Here is a 25,048-nt window from a genome sequence, read left to right on the forward strand (position 1 = left end):
TGTTTCCGCCCCCCCCCCCCCCCCCCCCCCCCCCCCCCCCCCCCCCCCCCCCCCCCCCCCCCCCCCCCCCCCCCCCCATCAACAGAGGTCAGTTAAATCAATTGAGAGGAAAGAGTTATGGGAATTCAGAGATGCAGAAACTAGAGAAGATGCTGTTCAGTTGCTTTTCTACTTTGGTTTATATACACTGTCATAAAACAATAAAAATCTGTCTCTTTCTAAACTCCAGTATGTTTTCCATAGAGTACAGAATTATAGATACTTTCTTAGTAATTCGAAAAGGAAATACTTCCTAAGTGGAATTGCAGTCATACCACCTCTGCATTGCGAAGTGAAGAGCCAGTTATTTCTGTCAACAAAATAGTTCTTGACTTTAAGCAGTTAAGTACCAGTGTTGTCAGGCCAAAGGAGGAGGGCGCATGGGGCAGTTTCTAGAAACCGTACTGCTGTTTTACAGGTAAAAAAGACTTAAACCAGCATTAAGTTCTACCTAATTTTCTTGTGTTTCTCCCATTAGTGGAATCATCTAGCCCAACCTGCCTTGGTTCAAAGTGGCTGACTGTGTCCCAAGTCATTGTTTCTTAGGAAAGTCTCAGGAGCAAAGCCTCCTGGTCAGCCTGTTGGTCAAACAGACTCTGACTACAGAAACCTCTCTAGAATGAGCCTACAGAAACTGCAGAGCTGTCAGGAGAGCAGTGTTCACCTTTCCAGAGTCTTATCTCAGCTGCCCTTCTGCTTCTTCCTTCCTTTCTCCTGTTGGGACCTGCTGCACACCAGTTGCTCAGTCTCCCTTCTTTGCAGGCAAACCGTTTGTTCCAGACACTGTCCTCTGTGATGTGGCTGGGAGTTAACCAGCCTTTTGAAGTCACCTTATCTCTCTGTGGAATTTGATGACCACATCACCCTTCTCAAGTATGAGAAGAAAGCCTTTTTTGGGTTTTTTGTGAAGTTTTTGATGGCGGGAATGTGAAATTTCCACTTACTTTCAGGAACTTTGAGTTCTGAGAGACTTGCTATAGGAATTTCAATGCCTAATTTTACTCAACTTGTGCTGAATCTGTACCTGTGTGTGTTTTCATCAGAGAGCATTCAAAGTTCCTTGAATGTGTCATCTGTTTTAGAAGACTGGCGAGGATGGCTGTGTCTGCCTGGTATTACTAAAAATCTTCCAGTCTTAGTTTGTGTATCCAGAACACCAGACATGGTATATGTTCATGGGCAGTAAATATTCGTCAGAAGCAAGGAAATATGTCTTGTTTATCAAAAGCTGTAACTCAAGCCCATAGAGTATGCCACATCAGCAGTTGAAATGGGATTGCTGTTAAGGTGGGTATTCCTATGCTATTCTGCATCTAATTAACACATGTAATGATGGTAGAGAAGGTACAGCAGGATTGGGCTTCAGCGTATCTTAGTAACCTAAATACATACCTCTGTCCTTGCACAGTGAATGCAAAATCAATGGTAATGTGTCTTGAAAACTTATATTTTCTGTGCTAGTTAGGTTAGTCCCACTCAGGATATATATGTGCCTGTGCTGCCATCACACTGTGATCTGTGGTATAAAACTATGATAGTGTCATTTTTTTAGTTGATACACAATACTTCAGCCTTCCTTTTAGACACATTCTTACAAAGCAGGTGGTGCTGATTACTTCCTGTAGTCCCATGTCCTATATATCTTTGTGTCCATCAAACTGAGCAAGTCCAAACACAGCAGTCAAGTGGTTTTCCTTTAAACTCAAAATGTGAAGAAATGGGAAGAGTATGAAGCTGCAGTTGCTTGTACCAAATGATTGTCCTTTTGTTCTGGAAGGCTTGCTGGAAGGGAGGTCACAACCCCTAAAAACACTACTCTGACATGATTGCAGTTCTGCACAAAATATGAAAATATTTCCAAGAAGGCATTGTGACTATATTGTATGGTATGTTTTCCTCCAGCATATGAGAGAGATTAGCAAAAGAAACTTTAAATCAACAATCGGTTTATCACGGTTCTAAATTAAGGGTGTTGTCTTTTTCACTCAACAGCGTTTCCTTGATATGACGTTTGGAGCCGGAGGTCATACTACAGCTCTTCTAGAGAAAGCCAGCGACATTACAATATATGCGCTAGACAGGGACCCCACAGCTTATGAAATAGCTCAGCAGCTTTCAGAATTGTACCCGTAAGTTGTCTTCTCCTGTCTCAAATAAGGTCGAGATAAAGTTGATACTGTGGTATTATATACACAATTGAATATATTTTTATAGTTTTAATATATAGTTTTTAATGGCTTATTGTAGAATAGCGTTATATGCTGTATGTGCCTTGTTAAATAGGAGATCCAATTCAATTTATGAGTATTTGCTTGCAAGTTTTTCTGAGGTTTTTGGAGTTAAATGCATATTCTGTACTCCGTTAATTTTGAGTATGCATCAAATAATCAATTTTATATTTTAAAATTGTTTTTAAAAAGATTCTTGTGCTCTGCGTGCTTTGAGATGATTCTGATGGCAGAGTTGTACAAAAACATACAGTTTGTGGTAAATATTTCACAAAAAAGGATGAATAATATACTTTTAAATAATGAGGTAATTTAAATATGGCTTATGAATATTTTAATTTAAAAAAAAACCCCAAAATAATTGTAATTCGGTATTAGGTTTGCTAAATATTTTGCCACTGGCTTCAGAAACTACTAAACAATTTAATAAGCTACTATTTCTGTGTAAAGCTCATGCTTCAGTTTTCTTTTTAGAGTGCTGAATTTGCTACATGAACAATTGCTAAATGCAAATTTTTAGGTTTTTTTTTAGTTATACAAAGTCCTTGTTCCTTTATTTAAGAAACAGCCCAGTCAGAGCTTGAGTACATTCATGCAGGAGTGTGCAATATGTGGAGTTGAATATGAGCTTTTCAGAAACTGCTATTGTTTAAATTTGAGCAAGAAGTAAAAATATGTAGTTATAAAATTAAATAATATGAAGTAATTAATACTTAGGAAATTTAGGGAAAGTAGGAAGGAGAGGACACTTACTGTCAGGTTGAAAATGTTAGAGTATTTATTTCAAAAGAGCTTTTACATGAGGAAGAGCAAATCTTTCCAATAAGAAGAAAACTGGAAGAGGCGGATGAAGAAACACCTGGTTGTTCAGTCATGTTTCCCCACATAAAAAGGAGTTCTAAGACAGCAGTATTATTCAAGCAATGCAGAAGGTATTCCTCACCATTTCTAAAAGAAAAGGCTAAACTGTGCATTCCTTTCTTCAAGTGCCATTGTCAGAGGCCCAGTGGGAAAAATGCAAGCATGTGGCAAGAAAGCATAGCTCAGTTTCTAGTCATCCTACTCTGTAAGACCACTTAAATATATTTCTCTAAATTTTCAGTTCTTTGTAGGCTGAAGTGACATGCAGTGTATACTTACAAATTTGTGGAATTCCTCTCTCAACTGTTATTTCTCCAGAGAATGCTCTTTTTGACAGAATAGTGTGGAGAATATGGGCAAGGAAATTTTCTTTTAAACTAAGTCTGCAAACACGTTCCACCAAGTGTCATGGGAATTGTAAAGTCGTCTGCTTTTTGTGTCATAGAAAAAAAATACGTGTAGTCCAAATTAAAGCTAATCTTATAGCTAATAATTTTTTTCCGAAACATTCACACAACATAAGACAATGATGAACAGTCCTCTGCCTCAATATATGTTTATCCGTAAAGTATCCCATGCAAACCTGGGTGTGAAGGAAGTTTATTTTCCAGATAGATTAAGAGATTTAACAAGCGTTGGATGTTGTTCTGCCAATGATTGATGTTCTTAATTCTCTGCTTGCTTATGTTTGTGAAAAGATGAGCTTTAATCAGTATAGTATTACAGTTGATGTAACTTACTATGGCTTTATAAACAAAGGAGGTCTCCTAGTTCCTATTTTTGTTCGTAAAATCATATAGACTTTGTTACTTGGACTCCAGACATGGTGTTGTCCACCTTTACAGATGCAAGTTATTATTAGAATGAAGTGGATGCTTAAATAACATAGTGTTAAGTTGTTAGTGAAAAGTCTTAATCACTGAAAGATGACTGCATGCCACTTGAATATATATTGTAATATACAGAGCAGTATTCTTATTTGTTTTGGTGTTTTCCCTCATCTCCCGTCTTTCCTATTGGAAACAACAGGTGGGTCCTTTTTCAGAAGGTAAAATATATCTCTTTTTCATAATAGTTTATGTTGAAAATTAAAGTAAAAAAAAAAGTTCATGTATGGTATATGTGCTCATTATTAATCTGCTTTCCCTGGAAAGTCAGTTGCATAAAGCATTGTTAAATTAAAAGGGGGAAGGAAGAGATATAAGTCTGTAATTTATAAATAAGAGGTAAAGCTAGGGTTTGCTTACAAATCAGTTGTAAGTATAAAGGATTTACTTCTGAGATACGAAGCTTTCATAAACGGAATTTTTTCTTTCAGTTTTCATTAAAAGATGGTTGATATAATATTATGAGGTTTTAGTGTCTGTTTTTTGCACTGTGTTAGAAATAAATCTTTTATCATGATTTTATCAGTTTAATTCAAATCTGTGTTGGCATCAAAAGCTCAGGGAATTCATCCAGTTGACGTCTTTATATGGTCAGGTCTACTCTCAGGTAAAATAGTTCCCTGGTTCACCAGGGAGCCACAGAAATAGTTGCGCTATCTTAAAAATGGTAATGGCAGCATGCAGTTGCAAGCTGAAAGAAATGTAGGGCTGTCCCTTCTGTAAGAAGCACAGCTGTAGATGTAACTGACTGAAGAATTGCAGCACAGAAGTATAAACTTCTCCATTGTTTTTCTGTTGTAGGGTTTTTTCACCTCTTCTGTTTAACACTGGTGTTTTGGGAGAGGTTATTTGACTTGCTGAAGTGCTTCACTTCCTTTGGAGATGATGGCACAAGGGGAGGGAAAAGGCTGTTATGCAACAGTAACCTGTAAAATCCGATTCCCACTATGTTTGAAATTGTGAATGTGATGGGCAAATTGAAGGTCATACATCAATTGAATTTTCTGTTGCCATTGTGTTTCTACGTAAAACAGAATATTGTACCTGTTTAATTGGGGATATTAAATTCTAGCATATCAACTACATGACGGATCTTGAGTCTTGCAGTAGTATTTGCAGTAGTCTGTCCTACCATAAAAAACTTCGATTCTAAATATTTGGAGTTAATTGCTATTGCTTATTCTGATTAGGTAACATTAATAATCTTAGTAAAATCATGTGGTTCCAACTGTTACTCACTATGAGGCTTCATTTTTTAAGCATCCTATATCTTAAGTCACTGAGTTACAAGATTATTAAAGCTCAAGTTGCAGAAATATGCCCAAAGATATGGTTGGAAGAGGAGGTAAGTATGGCTAAATTAGGGGATTTTTCTATATTCAGAACTAATAAAAGAAGTCCTCCTTGTACTTAGCCGAAAGACAGCTGGAGTAATAAGTCACTGAATGAGAACACTGAGGAAAAATACATTTGATATTTGTATTTTAAATGTGTCTCTTTGCTTCTTGGTAGTGATTTTGTCAGAACTAAGATCTGAAGAGGGTAGAGTTCCAACTGCAATTCTTGCATTCATTTAGCCTCTCTGTTTATTTTTTTTTTTAAATATGTAGTGCTGCTTTAATAAGGAGAAAATGGGTCAGGGCCTGTTAGATATTCAGTGTGTGGGTGGGAATCCTTTGACGTGCTTTCTGGGGAAGCCTCTAACTTGGGAATTGCTGCTGAGAATCCAGGAGAACAAGATAAAATTTAGTCAGTAGCAATATATATTACAAGTAAACCCTTTCATGCGCACTGAAAGGGAGAGGTTAGAGAGGTGGCTGAAATCTGGCAATTAACCAGTATCATTGCAAGCTTTTAAGTATGAGAAACCTATGCAAAGCCTACGCAGAGGGGACAATATGTTCTTTGTAATTGTCTGAGCAGAATAAGAAATTGTGGCCCAAAAGTAAGGATAAATAGTACAAAATTTCTCATACAATTTAACTACCATTTTATTGTAGTTCTAAAGTAATTTTGAGGTGTGTTGGTGCTTGTGGGTTTTGCTTTCAGGGTTATGCTAAGTTTATAGAAAAAGTGGGATAGCACCATCAGCTGTGCGTTATGTGTTCTGGGGAAAATAGAATTTATTTTGTTCAATTCTAGGGAAAACAGAACTTTTTTCAGTTGCAATAAGCTTGTTTTAAGTGCTTGTGAATTGTAGCTGAGTGTATTCTATATTGATGCTTTTGTTGCTATATGTTATTTATATAGGCTACTATTTAACTTTTGACTGTAGTGCATAAAGGATACAATTAACAGTGTGCAATCAAGGCGTATTCATTATAATGGTGCCTTGACTATGTATAAGTAAGTTAGTTACCTATAGCGTTATTTCTTTCTAAAGAATTTTCCATGTATGTCAACATCTGGCTGCCTCTCAAATGCAGGCAAAATAGATAAATGAGTTGCCTTAAATATGAGATGGAAAAATGCAATTGAGAGCACTAAAAAGACCTTTAAATGCTGTTATATTAAAATAGCGCTTTTCTGTCATTTATTTTGTTCCCCAAAAGGTTTATTTGGCTAACAAACCCAAATATGTTTCCTTATAAAAACATAAGGAATAAAAACTCTTTCTCTTGTTGCTGAAGTTCCAGCTGTGCAGGTTTCAGAATGACTAGAAACCTTTGCTTGCTTTCATACATACAGTCTGATCCTTCAATACATCATGTTCCTGGTTCAAATGTGGGCCCAATTCAAAGTTACCCTGACATACAAACCACATGCAACAGTCTATTTTTAACAATTGTTTTCCCTTTTTACTTTTTACATTCTTTTATAACTTGGCCTGTTAGTGCTTTCTTAAAACCTTGTCAACTTCAGAGGGAAAGGCTGTGGATGTTGTTTACCTGGACTTTAGTAAAGCCTTTGGCACCATTTCCCACAGCACTGTCCTGGAGAAACTGGATGCTCATGGCTTGGACGTGTGTACCCTTCACTGGGTAAAAAAACTGGCTGGATGGCCAGGCCCAAAGAGTTGTGGTGAATGGAGTTAAATCCAGTTGGTGGCCGGTCACAAGTGGTGTTCTCCAGGGCTCAGTATTGGGGCCAGTTCTGTTTAATATCTTTATCAATGATCTGGACGAGGGGATCAAGTGCACCCTCAGTAAACTTGCAGACGACACCAAGTTGGGCGGGAGCGTTGATCTGCTTGAGGGTGGGAAGGCTCTACAGAGGGATCTGGACAGGCTGGATCGATGGGCCGAGGCCAATTGTATGAGATTCAACAAGGCTAAGTGCTGGGTCCTGCACTTGGGTCACAACAACCCCATGCAATGCTATAGGCTTGGGGAAAAGTGGCTGAAAAGCTGCCTGAAGGAAAAGGACCTTGGGGTGTTGGTCAACAGCCAGCTGAATGAGCTGGCACTGTGCCCAGGTGGCCAAGAAGGCCAACAGCCTCCTGGCTTGGATGAGAAATAGTGTGGCCAGCAGGACTAGGTAAGCGATCATCCCCCTGTGCTCGGCCCTGGTGAGGCTGCACCTCGAATACTGTGTTCAGGTTTGGGCCCCTCACTACAAGAAGGACATTGAGGTGCTGGAGCGTGTCCAAAGAAGAGCAATGAAGCTGGTGAAGGGCCTAGAGAACAAGTCTTATGAGGAGCGGCTGAGGGAACTGGGGTTGTTTAGTCTGGAGAAAAGGAGGCTGAGGGGAGACCTAACTATCTGAAAGGAGGTTGTGGTGAGGTGGGGGTCAGTTTCTTCTCCGAAGTCAGAAGTGATAGGATGAGAGCAAATGGCCTCAAGTTGCACCAGGGGAGGTTTAGATTGGATGTTAGGAAAAAGTTCTTCACTGAAAGGGTTATGAAGCATTGGAAGAGGCTGCCCAGGGAAGTGGTTGAGTCACCATCCCTGGAGGTGTTTAAAAGACGTGTAGATGTGGCACTTAGGGACATGGTTTAGTGGTGGACTTGGCAGTGTTGGGTTTGTGGTTGGACTTGATGATCTTAAAGGTCTTTTCCAACCTAAATGATTCTGTGATTTGAGTGTCAGTCTTCTCTTATATAGCGTAATTATAGATGTTTCACTACCAACATCACATCACTTGAAACTGCAATTAAATCTTTTGTGTAGGCACTTCTTAATTTTCTTTTCTTTGCAAACATAATGATTGTGTTTAATTCATTGTATGGGCTGCAAAATTTTTACCAGTTATAGACTGCAGTCTAATAATTTCAAATTCAGAAAGTGTTCCTATTACATAAGTGTTGTTGGGACAGATGAACGCCTTCTCAGTGGTCCTCAATGTGAAGTTAAGCATCACAAACTCTGTATCCAGAACTGGCCCGTGACATTGGGATGTAGCATGGCAAAAATGAAACTAAACTGGTGGAAGAAGCCAGAATCGTGTAATCCCACTTTTTAAGGGAAGTGTTAGTTTTCCCTCTTCCTGTAAACGTTCCCTAAATTCAAGCAAAGGAGAAAAACACGTTGCCTGATTAAAAGGGAAATTTCTTGGCAGAGAAAGGAAGTCGTGTTTTTTTTTTTTTTTTTTTTCCCATGGTTGCAGCAACTCTTTATTTAATGTGTTCTCAGTCCTGTTCCTTGTAAGTGTTACAAAGACAATATCTTTTCATTTTAGGCTATGGAATACCCAGTAGTAAATGGTACTGAAAAAGGAAAGTGGGGAACTCTTCTTTTCCTGGCAGTTTTGGTGTTAAAAAAAAAAATCAACTCATGAAAAAAATTTTTACAACCATTTCCATAAAAACCACATAGTACAATGTTCAGTCTTCTTTTTTTAAAACGTTTTTAGCCATGTGTGTGTATGTTTCTGTATTTTACGCTCATATTGTGGGTTGACCTTGGCTGGATGGATCTTCACCAAGCTGCTCTATCACTCCCCCTCCTCAGCTGGACAGGGGAGAGAAAATATAACGAAAGGCTCGTGGGTCGAGATAAGGACAGGGAGAGATCACTTGCCAATTACTGTCATGGGCAAAACAGACTTGACTCAGGGGAATTAGTTTAATTTATTGCCAATCAAATCAGAGTAGGGTAATGAGAAATAAAACCAAATCTTAAAACACCTTCCCCCCACCCCTCCCTTCTTCCCAGGCTCAACTTCACTCGCGATTTCTCTACCTCCTTTCCCTGAGTGGTGCAGGGGGAAGGGGAATGGGAGTTGTGGTCAGTCCATCACACATTGTCTCTGCCAATCCTTCCTCCTCACACTCTTCCCCTGCTCCAGCGTGGGGTCCCTTCCATGGGAGACAGTCCTCCACAAACTTCTCCAGTGTGAGTCCTTCCCATGGGCTGCAGTTCTTCATGAACTGCTCCAGCGTGGGTCCCATCCACGGGGTGCAGTCCTTCAGGAACAGACTGCTCCAGCGTGGGTCCCCCACGGGGTCACAAGTCCTGCCAGCAAACCTGCTCCAGCCTGGGCTCCTCTCTCCACGGGGCCACAGGTCCTGCCAGGAGCCTGCTTCAGCGCGAGCTCTCCATGGGATCACAGCTTCCTTTGGGCGCATCCACCTGCTCCGTTGTGGGGTCCTCCACGGGCTGCAGGTGGATATCTGCTCCCCCGTGGACCTCCATGGGCTGCAGGGGGACAGCCTGCCTCACCATGGTCTTCCCCACGGGCTGCAGGGGAATCTCTGCTGGAGTACCTGGAGCACCTCCTCCCCCTCCTTCTTCACTGACCTTGGTGTCTGCAGAGTTGTTTCTCTCACATATTCTCCCTTCTCTTTCCAGCTGCTGTTGCACAGCAGTTTTTTCGCCTTCTTAAATATGTTATGCCAGAGGTGCTACCACCGTTGCTGATGGCCTTGGCCAGTGGCGGGTCTGTCTTGGAGCCGGCTGGCATTGGCTCTGTCGGACACGGGGGAAGCTTCTGGCATCTTCTCACAGAAGCCAACCCTGTAGCCCCCGCGCTACCAAAACCTTGCCATGCAAACCCAATACAGCTCAGCATCAAGTTCTTATGTAACTGACAGTATTAACTAGCTGAACTAAATGTTACTGGATTGTTTTCTTAATTTACTTAACATTCCTGTGGTAATACTCTGAATTGTTATTGCAGTCATCTACTCACGGTTACCAATAATACATCTCTGCCAAGGAATTGTGAAAGACATGTTTATTGTTTTTGTTAGAGATTTTAGATCAGGGAGCTGAAATGCAGTGACTAACATGCAGTGTTATGCTAAGACCAGTTCATAATATTTTGTTGGGTATTTCCTGGCTAAACCAAGAGATAATGGGAACAAATACTGATGCTTCCTCATCAAGACCATACTCTTAATTAGTCTTTTAGCAGAATAATTTATTTGCTCTGAATATAAATAGTTTGTAAAACTTCTAATAATTTATATCTGTATTTGTATACTTAAAACAATTTCTATGCACGTACATGAACACTGAGCAACTGCAGGTGCCTGCATGCCCACACCACTGTCCCTGGAGTTACCATCAACTCTTGTTATGTATTTTAATTGGAAGACAACAGCAAAAAGATGGGAAAACCAAATTATAGTGTAAAAATGCATAGTAGAAACCAAATACTTTACAATATGAAAATATGGTTTAATATGTTTACTTTTGAAAAAATCTGTTAAATGTGATTTTGTAGAGAGCAAGTGCAATGTGGCATGTGCAATGTGGCATATATAATGTGGCATATACTTTTTAATCACACTTTGCAGCATGGACAGTTAAGCAAAGAGGCAGGGCTGGTTAATCCTCAGTCACAGTAGTCCATTTATACGTTGTTGACTGGCTCTGAAAAAAGTTCATTTGAGAAACTCCTATAACTAGGATAGAAACAAAAATAAGCTGTTTTTACAATTAATCATAGAGATCAGTAAGGAGTAGTGGTTTAAAACAGGAAGATGCTATGTAATTCCTAGTGTCCTATGAGCTTCAGAAGTTTCTGATGCTTTCTATGGACAGGGAAAGTTACTGTCCTCGAGAGTGTGCATAATGTTTTTGCTTAAGGAATAAAGGTACAGATTGAAGTTAGTCACTGAGCAGTGCAATATTTTGTGTAGTATGTCAGTCTTTTTATCTTTTATCTTTCTCTTTTGTGTTTTATTGATCTTTATAGGATATTTGAAAAACAGAAGTATTAATGAGATTGTCACCCATGGAGAAAAACAGAGGGCATCTAGAGAGTACCTTACATTTGTTCAATCTGTATGTCTGTTCATATAAGCAGAATGTATTTGTTTGGCTTAAGCAGAGCACATTTCCTGTGGAAGTAGTCATAGATATATGAACACCTCCTATGCATCCTCAAAATGCAGCATAATTTAAGACCAGGTAGGCAAACAGTACCTCCTTAGAAAAGGAGAGGGAAGAGAAACATTGCACAAATCCCAGTGTTTCTTTAAAACAATACGTAGCTCAGTATTAGAAGTAAGTTTGGGAAGATGTAGCTAGGAGAAGGCCGTGAAGATGGGAACATAAAAAGATCACAAATCTGAGTATACTGGTTGAGCAGACAACCAGTCTTCAGGTGTCAGCCTGAAGCTTGAGAAGATTGAATGAGTTGGATGCAACAGTTTATCCAAATATCTTTAGATCTTCCCCCTGCAATTTCAGTAGTGTCTGTTTGTTACTCAGTTGAAAGTGTATTTATCCACAGTCTTTAAGATACAAAAGTCCTATTTTGCTCTCTTATGGGGGGGGAAAAAGCATAGGGAAAGCAAATTTGAGTTATCTGAAGGCAGGGAAAATTGTTTCTAGAATAAGCAAGTTGTCCAGCAGGCTGTACTAAGCATACCTTTGATGCAGTGGTGGTTTACTGTGGCTCTTTGGTCAGATTCAGCTTCCAACCCGTTTATTCTCTTCCTCAGAGGTAGGTGTGAAAAAGCTTGTACACCGTACCTTACAGAGTGGTCATGTGTGTGGAAGTGTGAGTTGCCACTGCGTCCATATATATAGGAAAGGCTGAATGGGGTCCTAAACTGAGAATTTTTCTCAGTGCCGATATTGCCCATGCAGTGGGTCTTAAAACTGGTGTTTAGTTCCAGTGGTGGGAGTTGTCAACTATTGTATGCATGGGAAGCCAGAAAATAGCTCTTACTTACATTACAGTCAGTAAGTGCAGGAAAGATTGCACTTTCTACTGAAGCAGGTTAATATGTGTGTTTGGAAGGCTGGAGCAGAGCTTTTTATGCTCAAGGTATAGGATGTTAAGGATTGATGAATTGGTGAACGTGGTATCAACATCTCATATCTCTCCATCACAGAATTCTTTTAGCACTGTATCACACCAGAATTTAAATACTGAATGACAAGGAAAAGCTCTCTATCTGCTGAATTTAAGCACTATAAATTTATCAGAATCACTTCAGAGCTCTAATTTTTTTCTGCCTCAGTTGCAACCAAATACTGTCCTGACCTGACTCTTACTTAACTTGCGAGATCTGTCTAGCTCATGCATTGAGGTGGGATGCCTACAGACCATTTCCAATATTAGTAGCTGAGTTTAAATTTCATATACTGGTTACATAAGAGAAGTCCTTATTTGCACTGTTTACATCTTAAAGGAGTAAGGTGTCTTTTAAGAACATAGCTATGCCCAAATACTGCCTTTATATATACAATGGCACTAGTTTCAAGGCATGGTTATGGTGACATTCCCACTAAAGCTTTTATTTAGCAATAAAAACATTTGGAGAATGATTAAATACTAATGAGTCTATCAAGACTCACTCTATTTACAAGATTCTGTTAATCTTTTTAATGCTATATGTATTTATTTCCTTTATTTTGGCAAAATGATAGTTATATGAATTATTAAAATTATTTTCAATGTCATAAATTTGGGGTTTTGTCTTTGTTTTCATACGTAACATCTCAAGCACCAGTGCTAGATTTAATGTACTTTCCAGTCAAAGGAGTCAGGACAGCCCTTTTATATGTTACTGGTTTAGGAAAACAAATTGCTGCCATTTTGATGGGAGTAGTCTTGAGAGAAGCTGCAGCGTCATATTATTTTTAGTAGGAAAATCTTAGAAGAGATGTTGGCCAACCTGAAGCTCTGAAGGAAGGTTTGCAAGCATTAGGTTTAAAACAATGAACTGTTTTATTTCCATGTTTTTTCTGTTGCTGAGTCATTTTACATTTCAATATTAAAGTGAAAATCAGAGTTGTGTGAATAATTGATATTTATCAGTTTGGATGGTAGTTCTGGTTTAGGCAATTTCTCCCACAATGTGAAAATCATTTCCATTGGAAGGGATCTTAGGATGTCATCTAGTCCAGCATCATGCTTCAGGCAGGTTCAATAGGAACGGTTTTAGACTGTAGATTGTAACCTGATGTGAGTGGGTGGTCTTGAATTTTTCTAAGGCACAATAGGATTCTAAAATACATTCACTTTCTGATCTTACTGTGCTATAGTGGTGTAGCATTAAATGGTAAATTTGTGCAGCACCATTCTCCAGCAGGCAGTAGTGAGTATGCTAAGGTGGCCCCTGGTGTCATATCCCATGTGATAGGGTTTTATATTGGTTTATATTGTTTACCGAATTTAAATTAAATTGAGAGATGCATCATATAGTCATCTCCTTCAAACATTCTGTTGAGTGGATCCTCATCCAAAGCATACAGGAAGTGATTCTGCTTCTGTGAGTTATTCCTGCTTCCCTTTATTCCTTTTCATACTCTCTGTTCGAGATATTGCTAGGTCAGGGCAGTCAATATGATCATCTACACATGTATCTGAATCATCTTAGACATCGTTAGACAAAGGAAGTATAGGCCAAGCAGCTTAATTACTTTCCAGCCTGGGAAACTACAGCTTTTAGACCACAGATAGTGATCAAGAAACGAAGAAACATTCTGTTGAATGTCGGTTTTCTTCCATCACAGGTTTTCATCAGTGTTTCTAGGAATACTACAAAATGCTAACTGCTCTCACAGAATGAGAGGACCTTTATTTCTTAAGTTGATTAAGAGGGATAAGAAGCTTCTGAAATAATTTAAAACAAACAAAAAACCCTCTAGGTATTGGTTAAGGACGTGGAGCTGAATGTGGGTGATTTGAATTTCTTTTCAGTACAAATGTCCAGATCCTTAATTTATTTTTAAGGACATTGTATATATCTGCTAGCTCAACTTCATATGGAATGCAGTGCCAAGTCTTACTTTAACCAGCAGTAGTTTCAGACATGTCCATTATATCGTTTTTTTAATTCATGTATATCAGTGTGGTATAGAAATGCTCAGAACATCTTTAAAGTTTAATGTTATAGATCTTACACACAGAGTGTTTCTGAGGACAGTTCTGTGAAGCCTAATTTGGGTTGTAGGTTTTTTCTAAAAGGAACAAATGTCTTTGTTTTTTAAGGTAAATAATTATGATGCTGAAATAACCTTTGAACTTACATGATACATAAAGGAGACATTGACTTTTCCTTTCAGCCAGTTTTCCATCTTCTTGGTTTTGATGAGGAAGTTTCTTATAGGTGTTTAGATGACTTAGGTACTTTTATATTACTTTTGTAACCATTTTATTACTAAAATACATGTAAAATTTTCTGTTTGTTGAACTTAAATTCTAATTAAAAACATTTTAAAATGTATGTATAAAACAATATTTAGAAATATCTTTTATAAACATTTAAAGCATTTTTTTTGGTGGCTGAACAGTTGAGTTCCAGGTATATTTTCATTACAGTAACAAACGAGTTTGTTTATAAAAATAATCAGCATTTTGTAAAGGAAACTGATAAGAGTACTCCTTTCAATTTTTTTTTCTTTTTTTTCATAACAGCAAAACTCAACATTCTGCTTTTTTCAATGAGAGGGAGGAAGGGAAAAGAAGAGAACGTAGCTTCTAACAAGTTTTTTGCACCTGGTAGCTAGTTGTCTACATATCTTTTTGTCCTATTGAGAACATGGTATCGTCTTATTTCTCAGCAACAGTATTTTAGCTTGCTATTTGTCAAGGGGTGTATATTTAGCTTATTTTTGTTCACATTTACAATAGGAGGCATTGAGGCACTCTACACAAAACAAGAAGACATAAACTGTATTGAAATACTCCTCCTTGTATCAGACAATAAAGGCAAAAGTATATTTCATCAGTACATAGATTATAGTTTTTGAGAGTAAAAGGTTCCAGCATTTTCATATGAAGGTGGAGATGATATAAATGTGTGGACAAAAAGGTGCTTGTCACTTACTGAGAGAAGGTCAAGACTTGTTGGTATTTAAGCTAAACATGTTGTTTACTAAGTAACTAAAACAAATAAAAAAAGCTGATAGCCTCTGATTCATAATTTTATTTCTTCAAATTTGATAAAAAGGAAAACAGGTAACTAAATGAAAATATTTGTCACCACTTTTTTGTGTCAGTATTGAGCTTCACGCTTAACTAAGTATGAAATACACAAATGTACAGAGAAATTCTTTGGATTTCAGATTATTTTTCTAATTGCGTCATTGTACTTCAAATACTATTATTCTTATCTTAGATACATTAGGATTATGCATATAAGTGACGTAGACCATAAAAGTGAATTACTTTGAGTTTGACTACATAATTCTATTTTTTCTTGTCATAATAATAAACATCATTTGCATTTTAATTTGATTTTGGCCTTTGTGACTCAGCTGTGCCAAGTGTTGTGCAGAATATTCAAAGGACTGAAAGTAAAATCAGACAGTTAATTGCTGGCTTTGTATTTGGATGCCTGAAAAATACAGCAACTTAGGTTGATGAAGCAGCAAAGATTTGGATAGATTTCAGAGAATTTCTGTGTAAAACCTCGGTGGAGAAAACATGTAACTTGGAATGGAAGTTACCTGTGGCCTTGTCACCACTGAATGGTGCAAGTGTTTGAGACCAGTATTGACTAGCAAGTGGTCTTAACTCTTGACACACACAGAGTTATAAGAAATAATAGAAATGTCATGTCTCAACAGCAGAAACAATCTGTAATATTGGTATTGTTTACTATACAGTCTTACACTGATCATGAGAAGTTAGAGGCTGCTGAAACTTAAATTTTTAAATATGACTCAGGAAAACAGAACCAAATTCTTTCTGATAATGGTATCTAGATTGGCCGTTCATCTTCTAGGTGATCTGTGCCACCTGCTAGTAGGCTGGGAAGGGAAAGAGGAGGATAAGAAGCACTCCCTTCCCCCAAGCCATTGCGTCTCTACCTCTGGGAAAGCACCATTATTTTTTTTATTCCAGTGATTACATGGGGACCTGAAAACTTGCACCTTTGCCCCTCAGAAGAAACTGGGAACCAATTCCTGTGAAACTGGGAGAGCAGCTGTTAAAAAGCCAACTTTTCTGTTACCAGGGAAGGCTTAATCCACTGCTGCATTGTCTCTTCCCACCCTTTCTGAAGACATGTGCTGCATGTTATCATATTTTCCATCAGTTTAAGGTAGTAGTTCATCCTCCTTCATGTCATTCATGACTACTAGCTGTTCCTAATGAACAGAGTGATTTGCCGCAAAAGACAAGGCAAAAATCTCATTCAGTTGACTGAGCATCAGCATGAGTTTTGATTCCTTGCAATACAGTCTAGGTTAAGGTGGAGTGATGGTGTGACCTTCCAAGTATGGAGCAGAAGAGCATGCTTACCTGAATTCAACCCTTCCCACAGTCTGCCTTTGTCAAAAGAAGTGGATGTTAGCACTTGGTGAGCCCAATATTAAGATATGACCTTCTGGCATTTAGTAATACTTAATCCAAGAATTTATAATATATGATATTATGCTAGTACCTTTTCATCTTCTTAAAACCAAAACAAACCCCAAAAACCCAAACAAAAAATTCTGTGTCACAATAGAATTGAATGTGCAGTTTGTTACTTGTCCAACTAGCAGGACCAAAAATGTGTGCCTATTTTGAATAATCAGTGCTGTCATTTTCTGAAACTTTATGCTGCAGCAAGGCTCATTTCACTTAGAGGGAATTTGGGGAGCATCATAGGTACTGGCTCCAAGAGTATAAAGGGCAACTTCTTAGTTCAAGCTAACAAAAATTTGTGTATATAACATGAAATTTTCTTCTTATGCAGAGAGTTATTGTTTCTAAGGTGAGTCTATTATATGTGTCAAAATCCGCAGTTAAGGAAAGACTGAGTATGAAGGTTAATGATAGTGTGGTATTCTTGATCATGCTAATGAGGGGAACCCCACAAATAGGATTATTTTTACGGTATGCTTAAAGTAGGATTTCTGCATTGTGGTTTATGGCTTGTGTAGTATGAATGAACTTATTTCTGCATGTTTGGAAAGCACACTGTGCCATGGAAAAAATTTAATTTCTGAAAATAAAACACATAATTAAAATATTTTTCTCTTTTGCCTTCAAAATAACCTTTTTATCAACATTCAAATACCTTAACAATCGTATTAACTAAAATGGTTTGTTATAATGCGAAATTATATGACTAATCATGAAACTGTTGACCAGTCTTTGAGCTGTTTTTAATATTTGTTTTATAGTACAAAGTAGACGAGACCTCTGACATCATTCTTGTGATAGAGAATTTATGTATTACTGTTCCCAGGTGTTTGGAATACTACAGGTTTGTGGGCAATTGAGCAGAATAAGCAGCAGGTATGGAAGATGCTGGTATTCTTGGTCTCATCTGTTCCTTTGTTTTGCACGGTCCCGTATGTGATGGACAGGACATCAAAGCTATGTCCGAAGGAAACCTTGAATTCTGTTTCTGTGGATGTTTTGTAGAAAACAAATGGACTGAAAAGAAGCTGCTGTAGGCTTTTGATATTAATTTCATGTCCTTTTTCATAGCTGTTTGCTTGAGACACTAGTTTATTATAAATTCAGATATATTGCAGCAAGAAATATGAATCAAACAAAATTCTACTGAATTTTAAAAACTTTTAAAAATTCTATACTTTTTCTGTGCAATGATTTCATGGCTCAAAGAAACTTATCTTACTAAGGCTAGAAACAAGAACTGAATCTCATTGTATAATCAGGGGAATTTCTTGTTTTCAAAGGAATATGTTTCCATTTTTAATTTTCATAGTTAATGAGATATTGAACATGGAAAAGTAGAAGTGTGCAGAACTAAAAATGTCTTGTCCGCTCCTCTCTCTAACCATAACTACAGAAAGAAAAGTCAATATTTGGGTGCCAATCTGGAAGCTTCTCAATGAGTCAGTGTTGCAAGTTTATTGGAATAGATTAATACGTAATAAAATTACGGTACACAAAAACGCTTTTATCCCTTCATTCTACAGCCACCTATGTAGTGTACGCACTTTAAGTACTGAACCTTACTTAAGTTTTCAACTCAGAATTACATTCCCCTGGCAGGTCTGACAGGGTTTTCTCTCTGGAAGGAAGCTCTTCGCTCCTGTTAGACTTCCAGGTGCAAGTCACACATTGATCCATTGTACCAATAGCCTTTGAATCCAGATTTTTGCCCATATATTCAGTTTGTGCCTTTCATGTTGGCTACCAAGGTAACAGAGGAAAAATATCAAAAGCTGTATTAAAATCAAATTAAATCTACTGCTTACCTGTTATCCACAGAGCCAGTTACTTTGTCTTAGAAAGCAGTTAGGTTGCTCAAGAGTGTTTTGCCTTCAGTAAATCTGTGTTGACTGTTCTCATTTTGCTTTTCATGTGCTGGGGAATAGTTTCCATGAGGACTTACTGTATGATTTCCACAGTGAAGGAGGTGAGGTCTGCCAGCCTGCAGTTCTCTGGACAATCATTCCTGACAGTTTTTTGAAGCTATCACGGCACTGACCTTTTTCCAGTCACCGGGGACCTGATCACCACAATGTCTTAAAGCTGACAGAGTGGCTTCATGATACCATCAGCCATCTCTCTCGACACTCAGATATGTGTCATCTGATCCCTTAGCCTTGTACATGTCCAACTGCTGTATGTGACCATCTTGTTTGGTCCTCCTGTACTGTGGTGTTAGCACGTTTCCCTCCTAGTCTTTGACGGTGGGCACTTGGAGCAGATTTTGCCAGTAAATACTTAGGCAAGGCTTTTACTACCTCAGCCTTTTCAGTGAAATTTATTACTAGGTCACCTGTGCCATTCTCCAGTCTTCTGTGTCTTCATGACGTATCCCTTCCCAGTTTTGGCTTCAGACAGATTTATGTGTTCCTAATTCCAGCCCAGTGCAATCCAGCTCAGGACTTCTGCTTTTTTACTCCCTGGTAGCTTGTCCTGTGTCTCTCTCGGCCCTCCTTTTTTTGGCATTGTCAGGATTTCGGTGTTTAGCCTGTTTAGCCAAGCTGGCCTCTTGCTGTGGCTGTGTCTTCCCCCCCCCCCAGATGAGAATGGATTCCCTTGCGCTTTGTGGAGATTGTTCATGGGAATTGACCCACTGTCCTGAGTTCCTTCACGTGTCAGGAGAGCCTCCCAAGGCCTCCTGCTTACCCATTCCCTGAACAGGCTGAGGTCTTCCTGAATCCTGGGTTTTCTAGTCTGCTACTTGTCTTCCTCGCTACCATCAGGATCACCAGCAATTTTGCCTGAAGTCTTAGACTGCAGAATGGCACTGTCTAGCCTAGGATCTAGGATGTCAATGTTAAAAAGTATTTTTAGACAGTTTTATTCCTTCCAAGAAGAATAATCTGTTAATGCACCATTCACTGTCATTCCTCCCAAATCTGTTTGAGGCTGTCTCAGGAGCTGAGACACCTGAAGTCAAATATTGTTGGAATGCTTGCTTCTGATACCAAAAGGTTTTTACCAATTCCATATTTTTGTTAGTATGGGTATCGTACAGTTTACTACAAGTATTCCCTTTGGCGCTATATGAAACTGGCCCAGAACTTTCTTACTACATAAACATACAGCCTTTGTCCAGTTTTCATGTACTTCTACATTTGTTGTAGTCTTTTTTTCCCCCCCTTACAGGAATATTTACCAATTCCCTGAAAGCAGTTAAATGTGAGGATGCGGATTGTATGTTAATAAGTATGTGGAAGACCATTTCTGATAAATTTCATGAAGAGTTTAATTAAATTTTTCATTTATAAAATGAATGTAATTTCTAATACTCTTAGCACTGAAAATTTTAAATTGCCTTTGACAAATATGAGTTGTAATTTATATTTTTGTCTTAAGCTATTGCAGAGGATAAACACTATAACCTGCATAAGACATCAATTACTAAAATGTTCTCTTAAGATTAATCTTAAGTCAGCTGTGTCATTGACAACTTTGCTTAAACTCAGCAGAAAGCATAATACTTGTTAGAGGTGAAACTGGACTCAGCTGAATTCTTCTATTTCTTTTAAAAGTATCGGCTGTATTGTGATCTTAAATGCTGGCAAGTCCTCAAATCATTATGACTGACTTGAAGCTGTTTTGAATACGTCCATGTTTAAAAAAATAAAAGAAAATGCAGATCTAGGCTGTAAATCTTGAGCAACTTTATGATAAGTTGAAAATTATTTTTTCAAACAGCAAATTCTGAAAGTTTTTTCTTTGAGGTTTTGGGGGAATTTTTTTAAGGTTCCTGTGTAAAAGTAAAATTCCAAGTGAATGACAGCTTGGTACTTTGTTTCTTTACCACCTATGATAAGATTTGGAGAAAAAGAATTGTGCAAGGTTCAGCGCTTCTTAGTAAGCATTGCTGTACTCGGAGGCAAAGCCCCTCTCTAAAGTGGCATGTGGTCTGGGAAGGTTTTCTGTGTAGGTAAGAGGGGACTGGATATTTACATTTTACTTTATTTTAGAATTACATGACTTAAAGAAAAAAGTGAAGTAGACCTTTATTGGTTTAGGTCATACCCTAAGTTAACAACATTCAGGAGGAGGAAGGCAGTTCTTAAACTGATGGGATTTTCTTCATTTTTGGGTTTAAAAAAAAAAAAAACTTTTACAAGATATTTTGTTTGTTCTTCCCTGCTGCAATGCTCAGTCCAGTCACAACCTGTTGTAGGTTTAACACATCTCTAAAGCACTTTAGTCAAACTCTTTGAATATTTTAAGCTTTAATGACAACTTCAGTAGAGCTTTATATGAAATAATGTGCACCCTTTAACTAGAACCAGAATGTTCTCAGTGTTTTGGCTTTCTGATGTCTTTCTGTTCTATAATCAACTTTAAGAGGTACTGCAGGTGGCTTGGAGGTAGAGTGAGTTAACGATTAATAAGGACTTACGCAGCTTTTTGCGTCACTTTTTATTTCCAAATCATTTGCTAACAAGTCACCTAAGGGCTTAAAATCAACCAGGACGATAAACAGCAGGAGCCTGTGGTGCAACTGATGCTGATGAAAGAAGAAAGTAAATTATAGAAGTCAAAATACCTATTATTTTATTGGTTGTACTTGATACTATGAAAATTTGTTTTATTGTAATACAAAGAACCAATTCAAATAATGATTTTTCTGTTGTAATTTTATGTAGAACCTAAGTTTCCCTCTTTATATTTAATGCAGTGATTATTCAATTTATCAAATGTTGCTGTATGGCTTTTTCTCAAGAACATTCACTCAAGTGGATATCAGTCTTAATATATCATTTTTTCAGGTTTAGTTTGGGTTTTTTTTCTTCTTTTTCTGTTATTCATAAGTCTCTTTCAAGGTTGTCATTACAGCAGGAAGGTATTATATCTTCAAATATTACAGAACTAGAAGAGCAACAAAACCAGGCATTTCCATGACCATGTGGAAGATTGCTGTCTAAAGAGTATAGTTTCTTGTGGTGTTTTTATGTTCCTTTTAAACCTCAGGATCCTTTCAAATAAGATAAACTCTTTTATAAACATTTAACTAATGAAAGCTAGTGCCTTCCAAAGAGACAAAACTTTGTTGAATGTGAAATGATGGGATATTTTATTTTCATTTTTTTTAACCACACTCCTCTCCAGGGTACTTGATTGCATTCACTTATACATAGGCAATTCCTGGTTTTCAGAACAAAACTTTGGCAGACTTTCCTTTCTCGCTCCAAAATTTTCCTCACAGATTTCATGTAGTAGTACTTACATAATTTAATTATAAATATTGATTTTTGCGATTGGTGCTGAGTTTACTCCCCTGCTTCTACAGGCTCTTATAATGCTTAAGTCTTTTCTGCTGAAAGTTTAGACTTAGTGTAGGTAACTTGTAATTCTATCCCCAGCCTTTTATAAGGCTGAGATTTCATGTATGTGCATTCATCCGCAGTGCTGCAAGCTATCTGAATTTCCTTTGCTTTGGGAGATACATGTAATGGTATGAATGTCTAAATATTCTTGAACTAAACACTGGAGAGCCTATGGGTGAAAATGACAACTATTGTTATTCCTAAACTAGACTGAAGCGAATGTGATTTCTTCATGCTTTTTTCTGGAAATACATATTCTAGTTCTGATTAATTTTAAAGGTCTTTGAAGGCTACACAGTTATTGCAAGACTGTATGATTTAAATGCTAAACCAGTAGGTATTTTGGTTTTATTTTTAGTTAAGAGAAGGAAAGAAGCTGAAACTGTAGCAGTTAAATGTCCTCTGTTTGCAATCATTATTTTTCTAAAATTGCTCTTGTGGCTTAAACAGAAGGTACATAAATTGTTAATGTGATGCGTGTTGTGCAATATACTAAATAAATTGAAAATGTCTATTGAAGTTTGCATGCTACAATTAGTACGTAAAAGAGTTTGGATATGCAGTTTATATGATCGTGTCACACCATCTTCTGAATGTATCATGATGATACATGATGTGATTTTCTAGTAAAAATACATTTCAAATAGTATATTTTCAATTTGTTGAATAATTTGTATTAAGTGAATACGTAGCAAAGTAAAGCTACATTCTTCCGGTGTTATGCAAAAATGCTGAACATAGCAGTAAAAGGGCTTTCTCCTAGCTAGATTGGCTCACCCTGTTTCTGTTTGAGAGAAGTCAACAGCAACTTTGATCAGAAGGTTTGTTCTGTTCTTTGCTTATGCTATGGCTCATAATTATAAAATGAATGCTTTCCAGCTGTTTGCTCTAGGAGCTTTCATTGTTGCGTTGTCTTTATCCCTCATAGATAAACTTGGGTAGTAGAGTACTCTGTTGCACTTTACGTTTATTGGAGGTTGGGAAAGCAGCATTAAATATGAGCTTATTACTGTGTATTTATGTGATTTCAGTGGTCCTAGATGAATTTACACCAGAATCAGGCACTGATCTTCAGCATGAATAGAATCACACCTTTTTTAGGCTATTTTGCAGGAGAACAATATTGTTGTCAATCATGGCTTTTGTTCGAGAGTTTTAGGAGTCTTTTAGGTTCAACAAATCAAGAACATCTTCCCTTATTTTCCTCTTGCTTGCAAAGAAAGCATTCTTTCCAGAAACCCAGTGCTCACATTAGTAGACTCAAATCAGACTTTTCAGACCTTGAGGGCCTGAACTTGTATGGGGAGTGTGTTGCTTTGACAATAATTACAAGACACTTAGGGTTGCCACTTAGAAATGGAACAGTTAGACTTCTTCACCTGTCTCGGAAAATTATGTCTTAGAAAAATAGTGTATAATAGAGATTTCCAACAACACAAGCAATTACAGAAGAAAAGCAGGATGCAGAAAACTGAATTTTATGTTAAATTTATTAATCAAGATCTTCCTTCATTGCCTGAGTACTTAATCTGTCTTTCGAGTCTGGCCACCTGATTTCTTCATCTGAATGTGAAGTTAATCTTTCTCAGTTTTCTTTAAACTTGGTATTTCAATTTGTTTTTCCAAGTTTTTTGTCCTTTCTGTACAAGCTATGAAAACAGTGCAAGTAGAAAAGGTGCTACTAAGTCTTCATTTCTTCACCGAGTTCTGATCTCCCTTCTTGTTTACATTATAGGAAAATACTCATTATTCTCTATGTCTAGGTACTGGCATTCAGAGTGGTAAAGCAGAAAAAAGTAACTTTCTCTGTTTTTCCTAATGTTTCTTGATTTTAAAAACACTTTGCGTGCTGTAGATACTGTCTCTAATTTCATTTTTTTCTCTTTAAAGTCTTCTGAAGATGCAGTGCTAAAACTTTATAAATTCTATACTTGGGAAAATAATTACCTTATAACCATTTAATGAAGATTGTAATGTTATTTTTCCTCAGAGCATCACATAAAGACCGAGCAAAATAAAAACTGAAACATGGAATAGGTTACCTGGGCAGACATGGATTTAAATTCATTGTTAATTTTAGAAGGAATCCTTTAAAACTTTTCATATTATCTTTTTATGCCCCCTGTGTCCTTAAATCTGTTTCCTCCCCATTGAGGAAGCAAGAGATCAGTGAAATTACCCTTTATATTTGGTACTGTCTTGCCTGTATCCTACTTCTAATTGGGTCAGACATCTTTCTCCCTCTCTTTGTATAGCATTAGAAGTTGTTATATAAAAGATGTAAAGAATTTTTTGGATTATGACCTTGAGAAAAAACTTAAGCAAAGTGCTGGAATTGAGCGTATGAACTTCCATGGGCTAATGATGGTCATCATCTATCCTGAAGTATTAGAGACATGTGGGCTATACTTCGTATCTTTATATATTGTCAGACCTCTGATATTTGTGAGTATACAGTAGTGTTTTTTCCTATTTTGTCCTAGAAGTTAGGACTCTAAAATGCATAAAAAGGTTTGTACGTCTCCATTCTGTTTGACTTTTAAGATTAGAATATATTTATAGTTAAATGTCTACATTGATAGAGAGAATGTGTTGATGTATTGAAAATTTGGTCAATATTTTCTTTAAAGGGTATTTTCTTTTACATGTAAAATTTATTAGAAACATCGGGAATTCTTGATGCAGGATGTACTTTGTAAAATATAAGGACTTTTGTCTTAAAGCTAACGTGATAAAATCGTATAGTGAAATGTTGATGCCTTATTAACAAAATTAATAGGTTTTTTCCCCTATTTAGGGAAAAATCTCTTAGATTTAAAATAAATTTTAAAAAGGCAGTTAAAATTATTCCTAAGTATTGTAAGTATTAAAAAATAAATAACTTTGAAAGCAAAGTAAAGGTCTCAAAACTGATAGATGGCATTTTTTGTTTTTTTTGAAAATTATATGATTGGCAGTTGTGATGTTCACTTAAATTTTGAGTTC

At 37.3% G+C, this 25,048-nt stretch overlaps 1 protein-coding gene across 1 annotated transcript in view; it reads left to right on the forward strand.

Annotated features, from left to right (window-relative positions):
* The window catches only part of METTL15 (methyltransferase like 15), a 102,139-nt gene that overhangs the window by 40,299 nt on the left and 36,792 nt on the right, over positions 1 to 25,048 (forward strand). Inside the window, exon 3 of the mRNA XM_050897718.1 lies at positions 2,032 to 2,168. Within this exon, the coding sequence (XP_050753675.1) occupies positions 2,032 to 2,168 (137 nt within the window). The remainder of the gene's footprint in view (positions 1 to 2,031; positions 2,169 to 25,048) is intronic.

Source organism: Gymnogyps californianus, chromosome 5 (genome assembly GCF_018139145.2).
Source record: "Gymnogyps californianus isolate 813 chromosome 5, ASM1813914v2, whole genome shotgun sequence".
Classification (NCBI taxonomy): Eukaryota; Metazoa; Chordata; class Aves; order Accipitriformes; family Cathartidae; genus Gymnogyps; species Gymnogyps californianus.